Source organism: Sebastes fasciatus, chromosome 12, assembly GCF_043250625.1.
Source record: "Sebastes fasciatus isolate fSebFas1 chromosome 12, fSebFas1.pri, whole genome shotgun sequence".
Lineage (NCBI taxonomy): Eukaryota > Metazoa > Chordata > Actinopteri > Perciformes > Sebastidae > Sebastes > Sebastes fasciatus.
In genome coordinates this window covers 17,790,810-17,803,490 of record NC_133806.1, presented here as the reverse complement: position 1 = coordinate 17,803,490, position 12,681 = coordinate 17,790,810, and the positions used below count along the sequence as shown (strand labels likewise).

Genomic DNA, 12,681 nt, shown 5'->3' with positions numbered 1-12,681 from the left:
AGCTATTGCACGTAAACACATTTCAGAACAAAGCTTGTGTATTAGGTTTCAGTCGAGCACCGATATAGTTCACAGTGTAGGATTTGTTAGTGGGAAATGAGTAGAATCAGTCAGTAAAGAGCATCACTGATGTGATTTCAACATCTCACATGTGCACTTGGTGTTAAATGGCTGCTAATATAATTTCCTTGAGAGTGTTTCTTCATTAGCCGATGCACAGCCTGCTGCTGTCACACTCTGAGGAGCCTCAGCGACACGGTACAGGAGGAAACCTCAACAGCTAAACTGGTTGTTATGGGCTCACCTACCTTGTAATTTACAATACTGTGCAAAAGTCTGAGGTCACATGGAAAGTTTCTCTTTACAGCTATTGGTCAGAAAAAAACACAACAAATCCAAGGTGTAAAGAAAATCCTCTGAACATAGTAAATGACCTTGCGTCAATTAGATGTTGTAATTCCTTCAGACGAAAGGCTGAGAGAATTTACCACCAAAATACTGCCCTGTAGCACAGTTGTTGTTTCTTATTGTAGCAGTGTTTGTTTATTTCAATGTCACAATGTGGTAATAAACACATATGTAACTCTTTGTAAGTGACACTCACTGTGAATGTCTTTAATTAGAAATTGTTTTGCGCTGCCGTGTACATATGTGTTTGTTTTACTGCGATGTGTTTGAGTCTTGTAAAAACAGTGATTTGTTAGCTGAAGAGTTTAGATAGCTTTGATATGTCTACAGTAAAAAGAAAAGCACACGTATCTATTATTAATATTGCCATAATTCGCCACTTTGTTTATAGTTTTGCAGTTATCGTCTGCGATCAAAACATCTGTGTGTTGTTCGACAAGCTAGTATTTGTGTCGCTTGTTATTTCCCACTCTCAGCCAAACACTTTACCCTGTGTGCTCTCAGGATATGTCTCATCTGTGTTTGTCCGTTTGTATGCAAGGTATTGTGTGTCGGTAAGTGAACTTGGGAGGTTGAACGAAAGCAAAAACAGGCAGTAAAGAAAATAAGCCTCATCTACAACGGAGGAAACTATTCTGAGGGGGAGAAATAGGGGCAGAGCCTTGAGACCATTAAACACTAACACGCACACACACACACAACAGAGAAGTGAGCAGAATGAAAAAACAGGAAAACAGCAAAGAACAGGGGGTTAGAGTGGTGAAACCTAAACCTCTGATGGGATCTGTAGATACTGTGTGACCTTTTAGAAAGCAGGGCTTGGGAATTAAGTGCCACTAACCCACCTCACTCTTAATTTACCCTGCTGTCCTGTCTCCCTCCAGGACTCCCACCATGGCAGGCGGCTTGTTCTCCATAGACAGGGATTATTTCCAGGAGATCGGCACGTATGACGCAGGCATGGACATCTGGGGTGGAGAGAACCTGGAAATCTCTTTTAGAGTGAGTGAACACACCCGCGGCTAGTTGACATGACTGTATTCTTCCATGCACTGGCAGGCACTCAGGACTGTCTGCTCGGGTTCACAAACACACACACATGCACATTGCACGTATGAGTTCTCTGACTAAACTGTTGACTTGACTAATACTTCGTCGGACGTCATCCTGACTGGCGTTCAATCAAACTTATTCAGATTGTCACAGCGCAGACGGGACCAAATTGCGTCATCCATCTCCCAGCAGAGGCTTTACAGTATGTCTATTCTACACAGTATACTGTATATGTGTGTGTTGATGCCAAATCTGTTGGGTTTTCACAGATTTGGCAGTGCGGTGGGACTCTAGAGATTGTCACTTGCTCTCACGTGGGCCACGTGTTCAGAAAGGCAACACCCTACACGTTTCCTGGGGGAACGGGACAGATCATCAACAAAAACAACCGACGCCTGGCAGAAGTCTGGATGGATGAATTTAAAAACTTCTTCTACATCATCTCTCCTGGTGAGTGAGTGTATGTTGTGTTTTTGCGCTCATGCAAGTTATGCATGCATGCATGTGCTCATGTGTGGAGTTTAACCTCTGTAGCGGGTGTGATCTATCCATTAACCCGGTTGACAGTGTGATATTGCAGTGGTGACCCAACAGTGCGGGATGGGGGGGCGGCAAGTAATTTCATGCTACGAAGCACATATTGACTTGCACACACGCACAAGCTGGCATCGGAGAGACAACCGAAAGTAAAGCAAAAGTCACTAAATGGAGAACATTTATAGATGTGAAGCACCTCTTGAAACCAGTTTGGAACTCACTCAATTACTCCATTTTTGTCGGGAGGAGCTGTTCTGTTACAGTTAAACCAGTTCTAAACATGCTAAATCTGTGCGACCTAGAAGAAAGGAAAGTAACAGCAGTTTAGATCTGCAGATGTAGACATGTTAATGTGGCCACCTACAGGCAATGAAAATAAATACCTGCTGCAATTTTAACACTTAACCACCAACAGTGACTTTAACAGCCACAACAGCATGTGGCTTGATAGTTAAGACTGAACTGTCATTTTGTTTTCACGTCATTATTCAGTGAGAGATTGTGTTCATGTTAGCTCTATTCAGTTTGGGAGGGGGATTATTTTGCCATGAGCAGTCAGTAGTAACTGATGTGTCCGTCCTGTCAAAGTCATTTCAGTCAACATCGAAGACGTTCACGGTAGCGGTGACATAATGTTGTCGATCCAGGAAACTGGTTTAAGATTTATTCATGTGAGTCGACTCACAACAACCTATTTAGCTTGTTGCCATTTCTGTGGACATTTTTTGCTAGCTATGCCACAGGAAGATGACGTCCCCTATTTTAATGCTGTCCACAAAGCTCTGATTGGCTCTGCTGGTTTTCCATCTGGGTTAATACAACACTAAACGATTTTGAATCACTAAAGAAATTGGAAATGTGGACAGCAATTCATACTGTATGTCTGGAATCAGGGTATTCAACACGTTAGAGTGCCTGTTTGCATGAGTCAGGAGAAGTGATCAGTTGTAGTTCTCTCAGTGGCTAGTCTGACCCCACACATCCTATAACAACATGGAGCATGGGATTCCTCATGCTCATCAGAGAGTGGTTCTGACCAGTGTAAGTTGTAATAATAAGTAGTAATACCTTTTGTCTAAAGATATACAAATTCAGAGTGCTTACTATAGAGAATAGAGTATATGTAGTGTAGACTCTGGAGTCATTGGATGGTAAATGTGGACAACATAGAACATTTCAAGAAAAAAAATAACTTTATTCTTTCTACCAGACAAAAGATTCAATTCTTCATCAGTATTGTGAAGGAATAGTTCAACATCTTGCTTGCAGATATGAGTGGTATTTATCTTCTCCTCAAACTCTCAGCAGATAAGCAAAAAAGTGCACTTTATCAAATGTTGGACTACTCCTTTAATTGCCACGTAACCAGCTGTATATCAGTGACTTTTCTCAGCATTAAACTATTCAAATAGACTTTTAGATTAAATAAGATAAGTTAGAAGGTATGTTTGGGGACATTCCAGCCATTGTAACATAGATAAAGGCTTATAAGCAGCTAAATGTTAGTGTTGAGAAATAAAAAGATGGTGTGGGTTCATTATTTAGCCATCCTGGACATCCTGACAGAAAAGCACAAATGTCATATTAAATCACTCTATTTCCATCTCTTACTAAAAGGCAGGAAAAGGGTATCCAATATAGGCACTATATACTCTGCAAAAGGAGCACGCTCCACCTAGTCTATAGAGGTTTGGTATTCAAGTGTCACTTTTCAGGTTCTTGACCATCAGACATGTGAGCTGTGCAATTCAATGATATTGGGTTTTGGGTGCTTCAAATCAATGTGTGACCTCATTCTACTTTACCAATGACACACTTTAAATAATGCTTACATGGAAAAATTAATTTAACAGCCACTCAGAAAACACTGGACTGTGTGAATGTGGTTTGGTGCCATAGTTACTGACCTACATGTTAATGTGTGTGTGTTCAGGTGTGACCAAAGTGGACTACGGTGACATCACGTCTCGCTCGGCTCTGAGACAAAAGCTTCAATGTAAACCCTTCAGTTGGTACTTGGAGAACGTCTACCCTGACTCGCAGATCCCCAGGCACTATTACTCCCTGGGAGAGGTATACTCACACACACTCACACACACTCACACATACTCACACATACACTATCTGAACCACAACATTTGAGATACTGTTATTCGTTGTAAGACAGACACAGATGCATCTGTGATTCACTGCCTTTAGGCGGACATCCAAGCAGACACATTGAATCTGAATGTTTGAATCAACGGGTGTGGTTTTATTTTTCAGTAATGATGTTGCTTAATGTGGTCTCTTTGTGTATTCTGCTCAGATCCGTAACGTGGAGACCAACCAGTGCCTGGACAACATGGCCCGCAAGGAGAATGAGAAAGTCGGCATTTTCAACTGCCACGGCATGGGAGGCAACCAGGTATCCAAAGCAAAAACCTGGGTGTGGGAGGAGTTTGGGGAGGCTATGAAGAAGGACTTTCAGTTGGCCTCAAGAAAGTACTGGAAAACTGTTAGATGACTCAGAGAGGGAAAGCAGGGCTTGGCTCGGGGTAAGACTCACCCATATCCCTGGCAGAGGTCTCTGAGGTAGTTAAGATGCTCCTCAGCATCAAGGCACCAGGTGTGGCTGAGATTTGCCCCGAGAGGAGAAGGTTCTGGACATTGTTGGTCCGCCTCTGCAAACATGCCTCCTCAATGGCTGGGCTCAAACTTGGGAGATAGGGTGAGGAGCTCAAACATCAAAAAGGAGCTCAGAGTAGAGCCGCTGCTCCTGACAGTAAACACAGTGATAAGACGTTCATTCCTTCCTGGCAGTAATCATGAAAGAAAGATGATAAAGTGTTTTAAAATCTGGAATCTGTTTGTGTGACGTGCAGGTTTTCTCATACACGGCCAATAAGGAGATCAGGACAGACGACTTGTGTCTAGACGTGTCCAAGCTAAACGGACCCGTCATGATGCTCAAGTGTCATCACCTCAAAGGCAACCAGCTCTGGGAGTACGACTCTGTGGTGAGTGGAAGAAGTTATGAAAATGTACATGTCAGGGTGTAACTGAGGACATCATAAATGCACAGATTTACTGGTACATTAAATGTACACACATTAACATACACAGACAGTTATCATGCAGGTCTTGAAAGGTATTAAAGGTAATTTACACCAGAAAAGCCTCAAAGCTTTTATATCCCAGAGATTCATCATTTTCGTTTTTTGAAGCAGACAAAATGCAAACCGATTTTCGACTCTATTTTACGTCCCCACACATCCAAAAGTTGAGTGTTTCCTGTTGCAAAAAGACACTGATCAGTACAGTTTACAGTAAACAAGGTGCTCTTGCAATAAACACAGCTCAGAAAATACATCCCATAATATAAAGTGAAGAGAAAAATTGGTAAAAACCACAAATGAGGTGGTGATCATGCACCAAACTTTCTAACTAAGTAAACTACGTTTAGATGTGTAAACGGCAGTGTTTGCATTGCAAATGTAGTTTAATTTAGTTTTTTTTACAGTTTGTTTCTAAATGAATAAAAGATAATCATTAATTCTCAGATGTTTTTAAAAACTGAAAATAATAAACCCAGTGTATTCCCAATACACACAGTATGAAAACACATATTTAAGACGATCTGTCATTTCAGTAAGTGGGATATTGTTTTCAGTTTTTGGGTGATATATATCCTTGTTGACACATTATCCAACTCAACCACAGCATGCCTCACACAGACAGCGAAGCCAAAACTAAACTGAATCTTAAAATTAAAGTCTGAAACAAACATGGGATTTTGAATTATATAATCTACAGATATATGAACAGGTATTTTACATGCCCTTGTGAATTCAAATGAACCAGTCAAAAGCCTGATTTGCACCCCCTCACACACTCTCTCTCTGTGTTCCCCCCACTGTGCAGAAGCTGACCCTGATCCACGTCAACAGTAACCAGTGTCTGGACAAGGCCAGCGAGGAGGACAGCCAGGTGCCCAGCGTCAAAGACTGCTCGCACATACGCTCCCAACAGTGGCTACTCCGCAACGTCACACTTCCAGAGGTCTTCTGACCACGCTCGGCACACTCGCAAACACACACACTCACACATACGGCGGCCCAGAGTAAGCAATCAGGGGAACAGACGTGTTTATTAAAATTGGGCACAAGGAAAGGAAAGACTTCCCACGAGGGGATTCGGGAAGAGAGGAGGACGGATTGGACGGTACTACCTCTGCCAGAGATCAGAGGGAGGAGTGTGTTTGACCCTCCTCAGTGCGAGAAGAGAGGAAAGACTCCTTCTAGGAGACGATGGCTGTTGTTTTACGTTCGTTTGTTGTTTTTTTAAAAAGAGATTTTTAACCGCAGAGAGTGACTGGCTCGCTGGGCGTGATTATGAGACTGGCCAGTGGAGTCGAGGTTTGCACTCACAGCTTCCCTGGACAAAGCAGTCCACCCCTCAACTCATCACTTAACGTTTACTGACTGCCTCCTATGAGAGAGAGTGTGTGTGTGTGAATGGGTGTGTGTACTCTGAGATGAATGTATGCTTTGAGAAGGGGGCTGAATTCCTTGTTGATTTCTTTTTTTTATTTAATTTTGTAATGGATTTTAAAAATGAACTCCTATGAAGAAGGGTGCATGTGGAAGTGTGTGTGTTAGACTGTCATGTGTGTGTGTGTGTCAGAGCCCCTCCTACCGTCTTGCAGCAGTGTATGTCTCCCTCTGGTGTTACTCCTCGGCATCTCATTCTACAGACTGAAGCCTCCTCGCTAAAGGAATTTCCACGGGACTGCACACAAAAAAAAGCGAGAGGACCGAACACGTGGACCCGACGTCTGCCATCCGCAGAGATCTAGAGATAGAGAAATATGATGTTTGTGATATCTTGAGATTTCTATGTCAAGTTTTTACATGGCTATGTCCGTTTCTACAGTCCTGTGAGAGTGCCACAGAGCAGTAACCCTAGTCTGTCTGTCTGTCGTCTTTAAAGATGTTTAACATAGAGCTTACACACACACACACACACACAGAGGACTCTGCATATGTAACTGATGTTCACTGCCTAATGTAGTGTTAAACTATAAGGAACTCTCCCGCAAGGCACTACATAGTCACACACTCATCCTGTATACATATAGGAAAAAAAGGCTGCACTAGCCTGATACTTTAATCCATTTTGTCATATCTTCTTCTCAATGACCTCTGAAAAAATACCCTCCAAGGGCTTCTTTCCTCCAGTGGAGTGTGTGGATGGATGCGTCGGTGTGAGCGTGTGTCTTCAGTACTAATCCCCAGTCCATCAGCGATCTGTTTACTAGGACAAACAGGCTCTCAGATTCCTCGCTGTTGGACAAACAGAGCCCGTAGCGTAGACTGACGTCAGATCAGCGTATCCCTGCGTCCATTGTACAAAAGAGCAAAAGCTGCTTTTATTTTCTAAACGGAGCCGAGTCTCTGCACTGTCCTGAGGACATATCTACAGTAGGAAAGAAAGCCTGGAAAGTGGTTGTTAGAATATCAAAGAGACGCCGTTGAGGTGTGTTATGAGACTTAATCAGGGACAGAATAATAATTGTAGAGAGCTGAAGGGAGGGAAGAGTTGAATTGTGGACTACAAAAGAGTGCAGCAGCAGCAGACATATCTTAATCCATTACTACATATCTCACTGTGCAAGCTCACCTGCAGTATTTCACTATTCATATCTCAATGAGTCAGACAGCTGAACGGTTACATCAGTGTGTCATTGTCATTTCAACCACCATGCTTTTCTTTATTCTTTTTTTTTGTATCACTCCTGCGAGTCAGAGCAGGAGAGCTGATCTCATAAAGGGTTTAACCATTTGGGCTTCCTCCAGTGGAGGAGGGATTTACACATAGGACACTGGTTCTTCTTTGTTGTGGACACGATAGTGAGAGGAGGCTGTTGACTGGTTTCATGTCTGAGCGAGTGACTGCGTGGGGAAGAAGTGAAAGTTTTTTTGATTGTGAGACAGAGGGAGTGTAACGATTGCTCCGATTTTTTGGGGGGGGGGGGGGGAGGTGAGGGGTTGAAGTAAACGGACATGTCCAGGCTTCCACACTGAGCTGATCCAAATGTAGAAAATAAAAGGTGAAAAAGTTTACAGAACATTACGAGCAAATTGTTGATTTCTGCCTCTTTTTGTCTGTACATTGTAAATTGTGCTTTGTTAACATCCATGTTTACTAGCTTTCATTTTTCTTCCTCTCTCTCTTTTTCTTGGTGCGTTACAACCACCGACTGTCTATCCGTGGAATAGTGTGAAACGGATACCGAGACCGCTCAGAAGAATTCAGTTTTTAACAGAAAGAGGAAGATTTGGGTTCAGTGACAACCACATGGTCAAGGAGAGGGACCACCGTTGCACGAGGCACCCATGGGTGTGAAGAGATCATCATCTCAAGTCTTGTGGGGAAATGGGACTCTTCTGTCTTTTTACGACAGCTGTGGCTGAAGGCATTATGTTTTCGGGTTGTGTTGCCTGTACCATTCTCGTAAACGCAATATCTCAGGAACGCCTGGAGGGAATTTCTTCAAATTTGGCGCAAACCTCCACCCGGATACAAGGATGAACTGATTGGATTTTGGTAATCACGGTCACTGTGAACCTCACGTCCGTCCCATTCACGTGATATCTCGGGAACGTCGTGATCAAATTTCCTCGGCACTAGCCGTCCACTTGGACTCAAGGATGGACTGATTCGATGTTGGTGGTCAAAGATCAAGGTCACTGTGACCTCAAACACATTTTTTGTCCATAACTCAAGAATCCATATGCTAATTATGACAATTTCACTCAAATGTCTAACAGGATAAAATCATGAAGTGATGACATTTTCGACAGACATGGATGTAAACTGCAACTTGACTGGTTGGCGGAGGCATACAATCGCGAGATGGTAATTCTAGTTCAATAAACATGACAGTGCAGTGAAGGTAATAGAGTCGGGCAGCAGACTCACTGCATGTTTTGTGGGGAGTAGATTATTCAGACTCCTTGACTTGATCTGTTGAATTATTCATGTGTCAGGATTAGACCCACCAAGAGCCATCAGGAAGACATATTACAGTGTTTTGCATACTTTTGTTTCCTCACAGCTTCTCCTTTGATATCGGGATGTTTTCATACAACTACAGTTTCTCATTACAGATCACAAATCATTCCAGTTTAAGTTTGGTCTCCAGTAAGGCCAAAAAAGATACATCAGGCTCTCCAAGTTGAGGATGCAGATGTCAAAAAGTCAATCTGCAGAGTTCCTCTGCTTCCTCCTGGAGTCTTCTTCAAGGAGACACCTGACTCTGTTTCCTCTGTGCTAATGAAATGGGTGATTCTGCCGTTAAGGAGATTTAGAGCCGCCTGAGCTCAGGAAGATTCAGCTCTGGTTTAATGTGCTGCAGACTTCTGAAGAACTATGTGGAGTCTTTGATCTGAAGAAATGGATCAAAGCTGAATCAGACTGCGGCCCGGAGGAAAACTCCCAAGAAAAGACGGAATATTGAAGCATGTTCAGAGGAACAGAGGGAATTTTTAAACTTAGACGTGTGTCCATCTAATTTAGTCGTTTTATTTTATTGATCCCTGTTTGTGAAATCAGATTTATATTTTAATATTAAGACGCTGCGCTAACTCATTTATTTAGACTGATTTTTGGTTGAGTGGGTCGTATGTTGCATTTTTGGACAGATTTGTTTTCTCAAAGAAATTAATTTATAAATTGTAGATACTGTATTTTACCTCATAATGTGTAGTAATAATATTGAGTATTAATGCAGTATTTTGAAAGAATAAGAAGAACATCAGGAGTTTAAAGCCTTTTTTTCGATATGCTATACTGTGACTTTTTTCCATGAAATTTTTCACCCTACTATAATATGACTTTTTTTTATAAAGATTTTCGACATACTATTCTATGACTTTTGACATGCTATGCCATGACTTCTTTCGACATACTATACTAAGACTTTTTTTTTTACATATTATACTATGACTTAATTTTTTCGATTTACTACACTGATGCTATACTATGACATTTTTCCATGAAATTTTTTCGACATACTATGACTTTTTTTCGACATACCATACTGACTCTTTTTCAACATACTATGACTTCTTTCGACATACTATACCAAGACTTTTTTTTCGACATACCATACTATGACTTTTTTTTCGACATATCATACTATGACTTTTTTTCATAAAATATTTCGACATGCTATACTATGACTTTTAATTTGTCGACATACTATACTCTGACATTTTCTCGACATACTATACAGTGACTTTTTTCATGAAATTTTTCGACATTCTATACTATGACTCTTTTTGGTGACATTTTTCGACATACTATACTATGACTTATTTTTTCGACATACTATACTATGATTTCTTTTATTTGTTTCAACATACTATACCATGATTTTTTTACTTTTTTCGCAGACTATACTATGACTTTTGTTTCGACATAGTATACTATGAGTTTTTTTTGGACATGCAATACTTTGACTTTTTGACATACTATACTATGACCTTTTTTCTTCAACATGTTAAACTATGACTTTATTTCGACATACTATATTATGACTTTTTTCGACATGCTATTGTAGGACTTTTTTTCGACATAATATATTATGCCTTTTTTCATGATATTTTTCCACACACTATACTATGATTCTTTTTGGTGAAATTTTTGGACATACTATACTTTGACTTTTTTTAGACATACTATACTATGACTTTTTTTATTTTTTCGACATACTATACTATGATTTCTTTTATTTTTAAAAAAAATTCATAATATAGTAAGTCGAAAAAAAGTCATTACAATATGCTGAAAGGTTATCATGGAATTTTTGCCCAATTGCACATGTGGACAAAATTGTTGGTACCCTTCCGTTAAAGAAAGAAAAACCCACAATGGTCACTGAAATAACTTGAAACTGACAAAAGTAATAATAAATAAAAATGTACTGAAAATTAACTAATGAAAATCAGATATTGCTTTTGAATTGTGGTTCAACAGAATCATTTTAAAAAACAAACTAATGAAACTGGCCTGGACAAAAATGATGGTACCCTTAACTTAATATTTTTAGAATAAATCTGAAATGTACTGGGCCGGTTTCCATCTCCTTCTTTTTGCTTACTTGTCCTTTTGATCAAACAGGCCTGGAGGAAAAATCAGTTTCCTTTCCAACGTGAGAAGATGATTTGGCATCAGAAGTTCCAGGTTGTTAGGATCCTCAGAGACTTTGGTAATGGGTCTATCATTCAAGTTTGCCTCAGCTTCACATAAGACAGTAACCAAGGCTTCATCAGTTAAGGTTCGTTCATGTAAAACATATCAGTGCCTTTCTAACCAGCCTGATCATGCTTTTCCAAGCACACCGTAATGTGAATCTGTTGATGTGTTAACACTCCACTTGATGTCATTATGTAGTAAAAGTTTCTCAATTGTCCCATTGTTCAATTCTGCAATTGCTCTTTTTAGCTTTGTCTCCGCTCCCGTATAGTTTGTACCATTATCTGAGCAGAATTGAGAGACACATGAATTGACGAGTGGCACTGATGCAAGAGTGTGTCCAGTGAATGTGCCACTTCTAAATGAACTGTTCTGCTTGCCATACACGTAAAGATTACTCCGTAACATGTCACATAGGAAGGCCCTTGCTTTACCTCAATGGGCCCAAAGAAATCCACTCCTACATTAACGAATGGAGGCAAGTCTGGATTTTGTCTTTGGGGAGATCAGCCATCTGTTGTTCACATTTTTCCTTTGTGACGTTTGCAAAAAGCACAACTTGAGCTGCACTGGCGTGAGTCATCCAATCTCTTTCTCAAAACCTGGAGAGGATGTTATTTCTCCCGCCGTGCCTTATCTATTCATGAATGTGTTTGAGATCAACATGGAGATGTGCTGATCTTTTGACAGGTTGATTGGGTGTTTGTTCTCTTCTGGCATCGTAGTCCTGGACAGCCTTCCGCCCACTCAACAGTCCATCCTCTAGAACAGGGTTGTTTGGAGTATATGGAGTATATACTTGTCCACTTTATTGATGTGAATGTGGAAAACTGTTGAATGCCTAGTGTTGAAACACCCAAAGCAAGCTCCTTTTTCCTTTAAGAAGTTGATTTTTAAGTTGTTTTTTGGCAAACTGTTGACTTTCATCCAGAGCGTTACCTTGTAAACAGAATAAACAATTGACGTTTTTCATGTCACTGTGCTTTCCTTTGTCTCCTTGTGTTGTAGTTTATTAATAGCACAGACATTTGAAGTTTTAATGTTGGTTTATACACATCCTTTTTAATATGTATTTTTCTGTCTGTGGTTTGAATATCCTCAAAAATTGCAAAGCCTCTCTCAACACTCATGTGCAAACAGCTTTGTACAAGGTCCCGTGGTCGCCCTCTGGTGTATCTTTCCAGATAATACATGCAGTCCTGTTTATTTGCACTTTTCTCTTCAACGCAGTGTTTAAAAGGCTACCCAGCCAACATGGTCATGTTGGCCCCACATGGGTTATGCTGGGGGTACCTGGGTACCAAGTGGGTATGGGCCCAAAATGGGCATCTTATCTGGGGCCCACTTGGATCAACTAAGTTGGTCCCACATGGACAAATGGACATGTGGGCTACCCGTGTGGCTCCTAGTTGGTTCACTACTGGGAAATTAGTGCATGGGGCC

The 12,681-nt window shown here is 40.9% G+C and overlaps 1 protein-coding gene across 4 annotated transcripts in view; it reads left to right on the top strand.

The window, feature by feature from the left end:
- galnt1 (UDP-N-acetyl-alpha-D-galactosamine:polypeptide N-acetylgalactosaminyltransferase 1) overlaps positions 1-8,107 on the top strand; it is a 56,657-nt gene extending 48,550 nt beyond the window's left edge. For all 4 annotated transcript variants that reach the window (XM_074653767.1, XM_074653765.1, XM_074653768.1 and 1 more), the window contains exons 9-14: positions 1,293-1,410; positions 1,731-1,911; positions 3,932-4,071; positions 4,307-4,405; positions 4,863-4,997; positions 5,902-8,107. In XM_074653767.1, coding sequence (XP_074509868.1) covers positions 1,293-1,410; positions 1,731-1,911; positions 3,932-4,071; positions 4,307-4,405; positions 4,863-4,997; positions 5,902-6,048 — 820 coding nt within the window. In that variant the 3' untranslated portion in view covers positions 6,049-8,107. The remainder of the gene's footprint in view (positions 1-1,292; positions 1,411-1,730; positions 1,912-3,931; positions 4,072-4,306; positions 4,406-4,862; positions 4,998-5,901) is intronic.
- Positions 8,108-12,681: the final 4,574 nt, after the last annotated feature.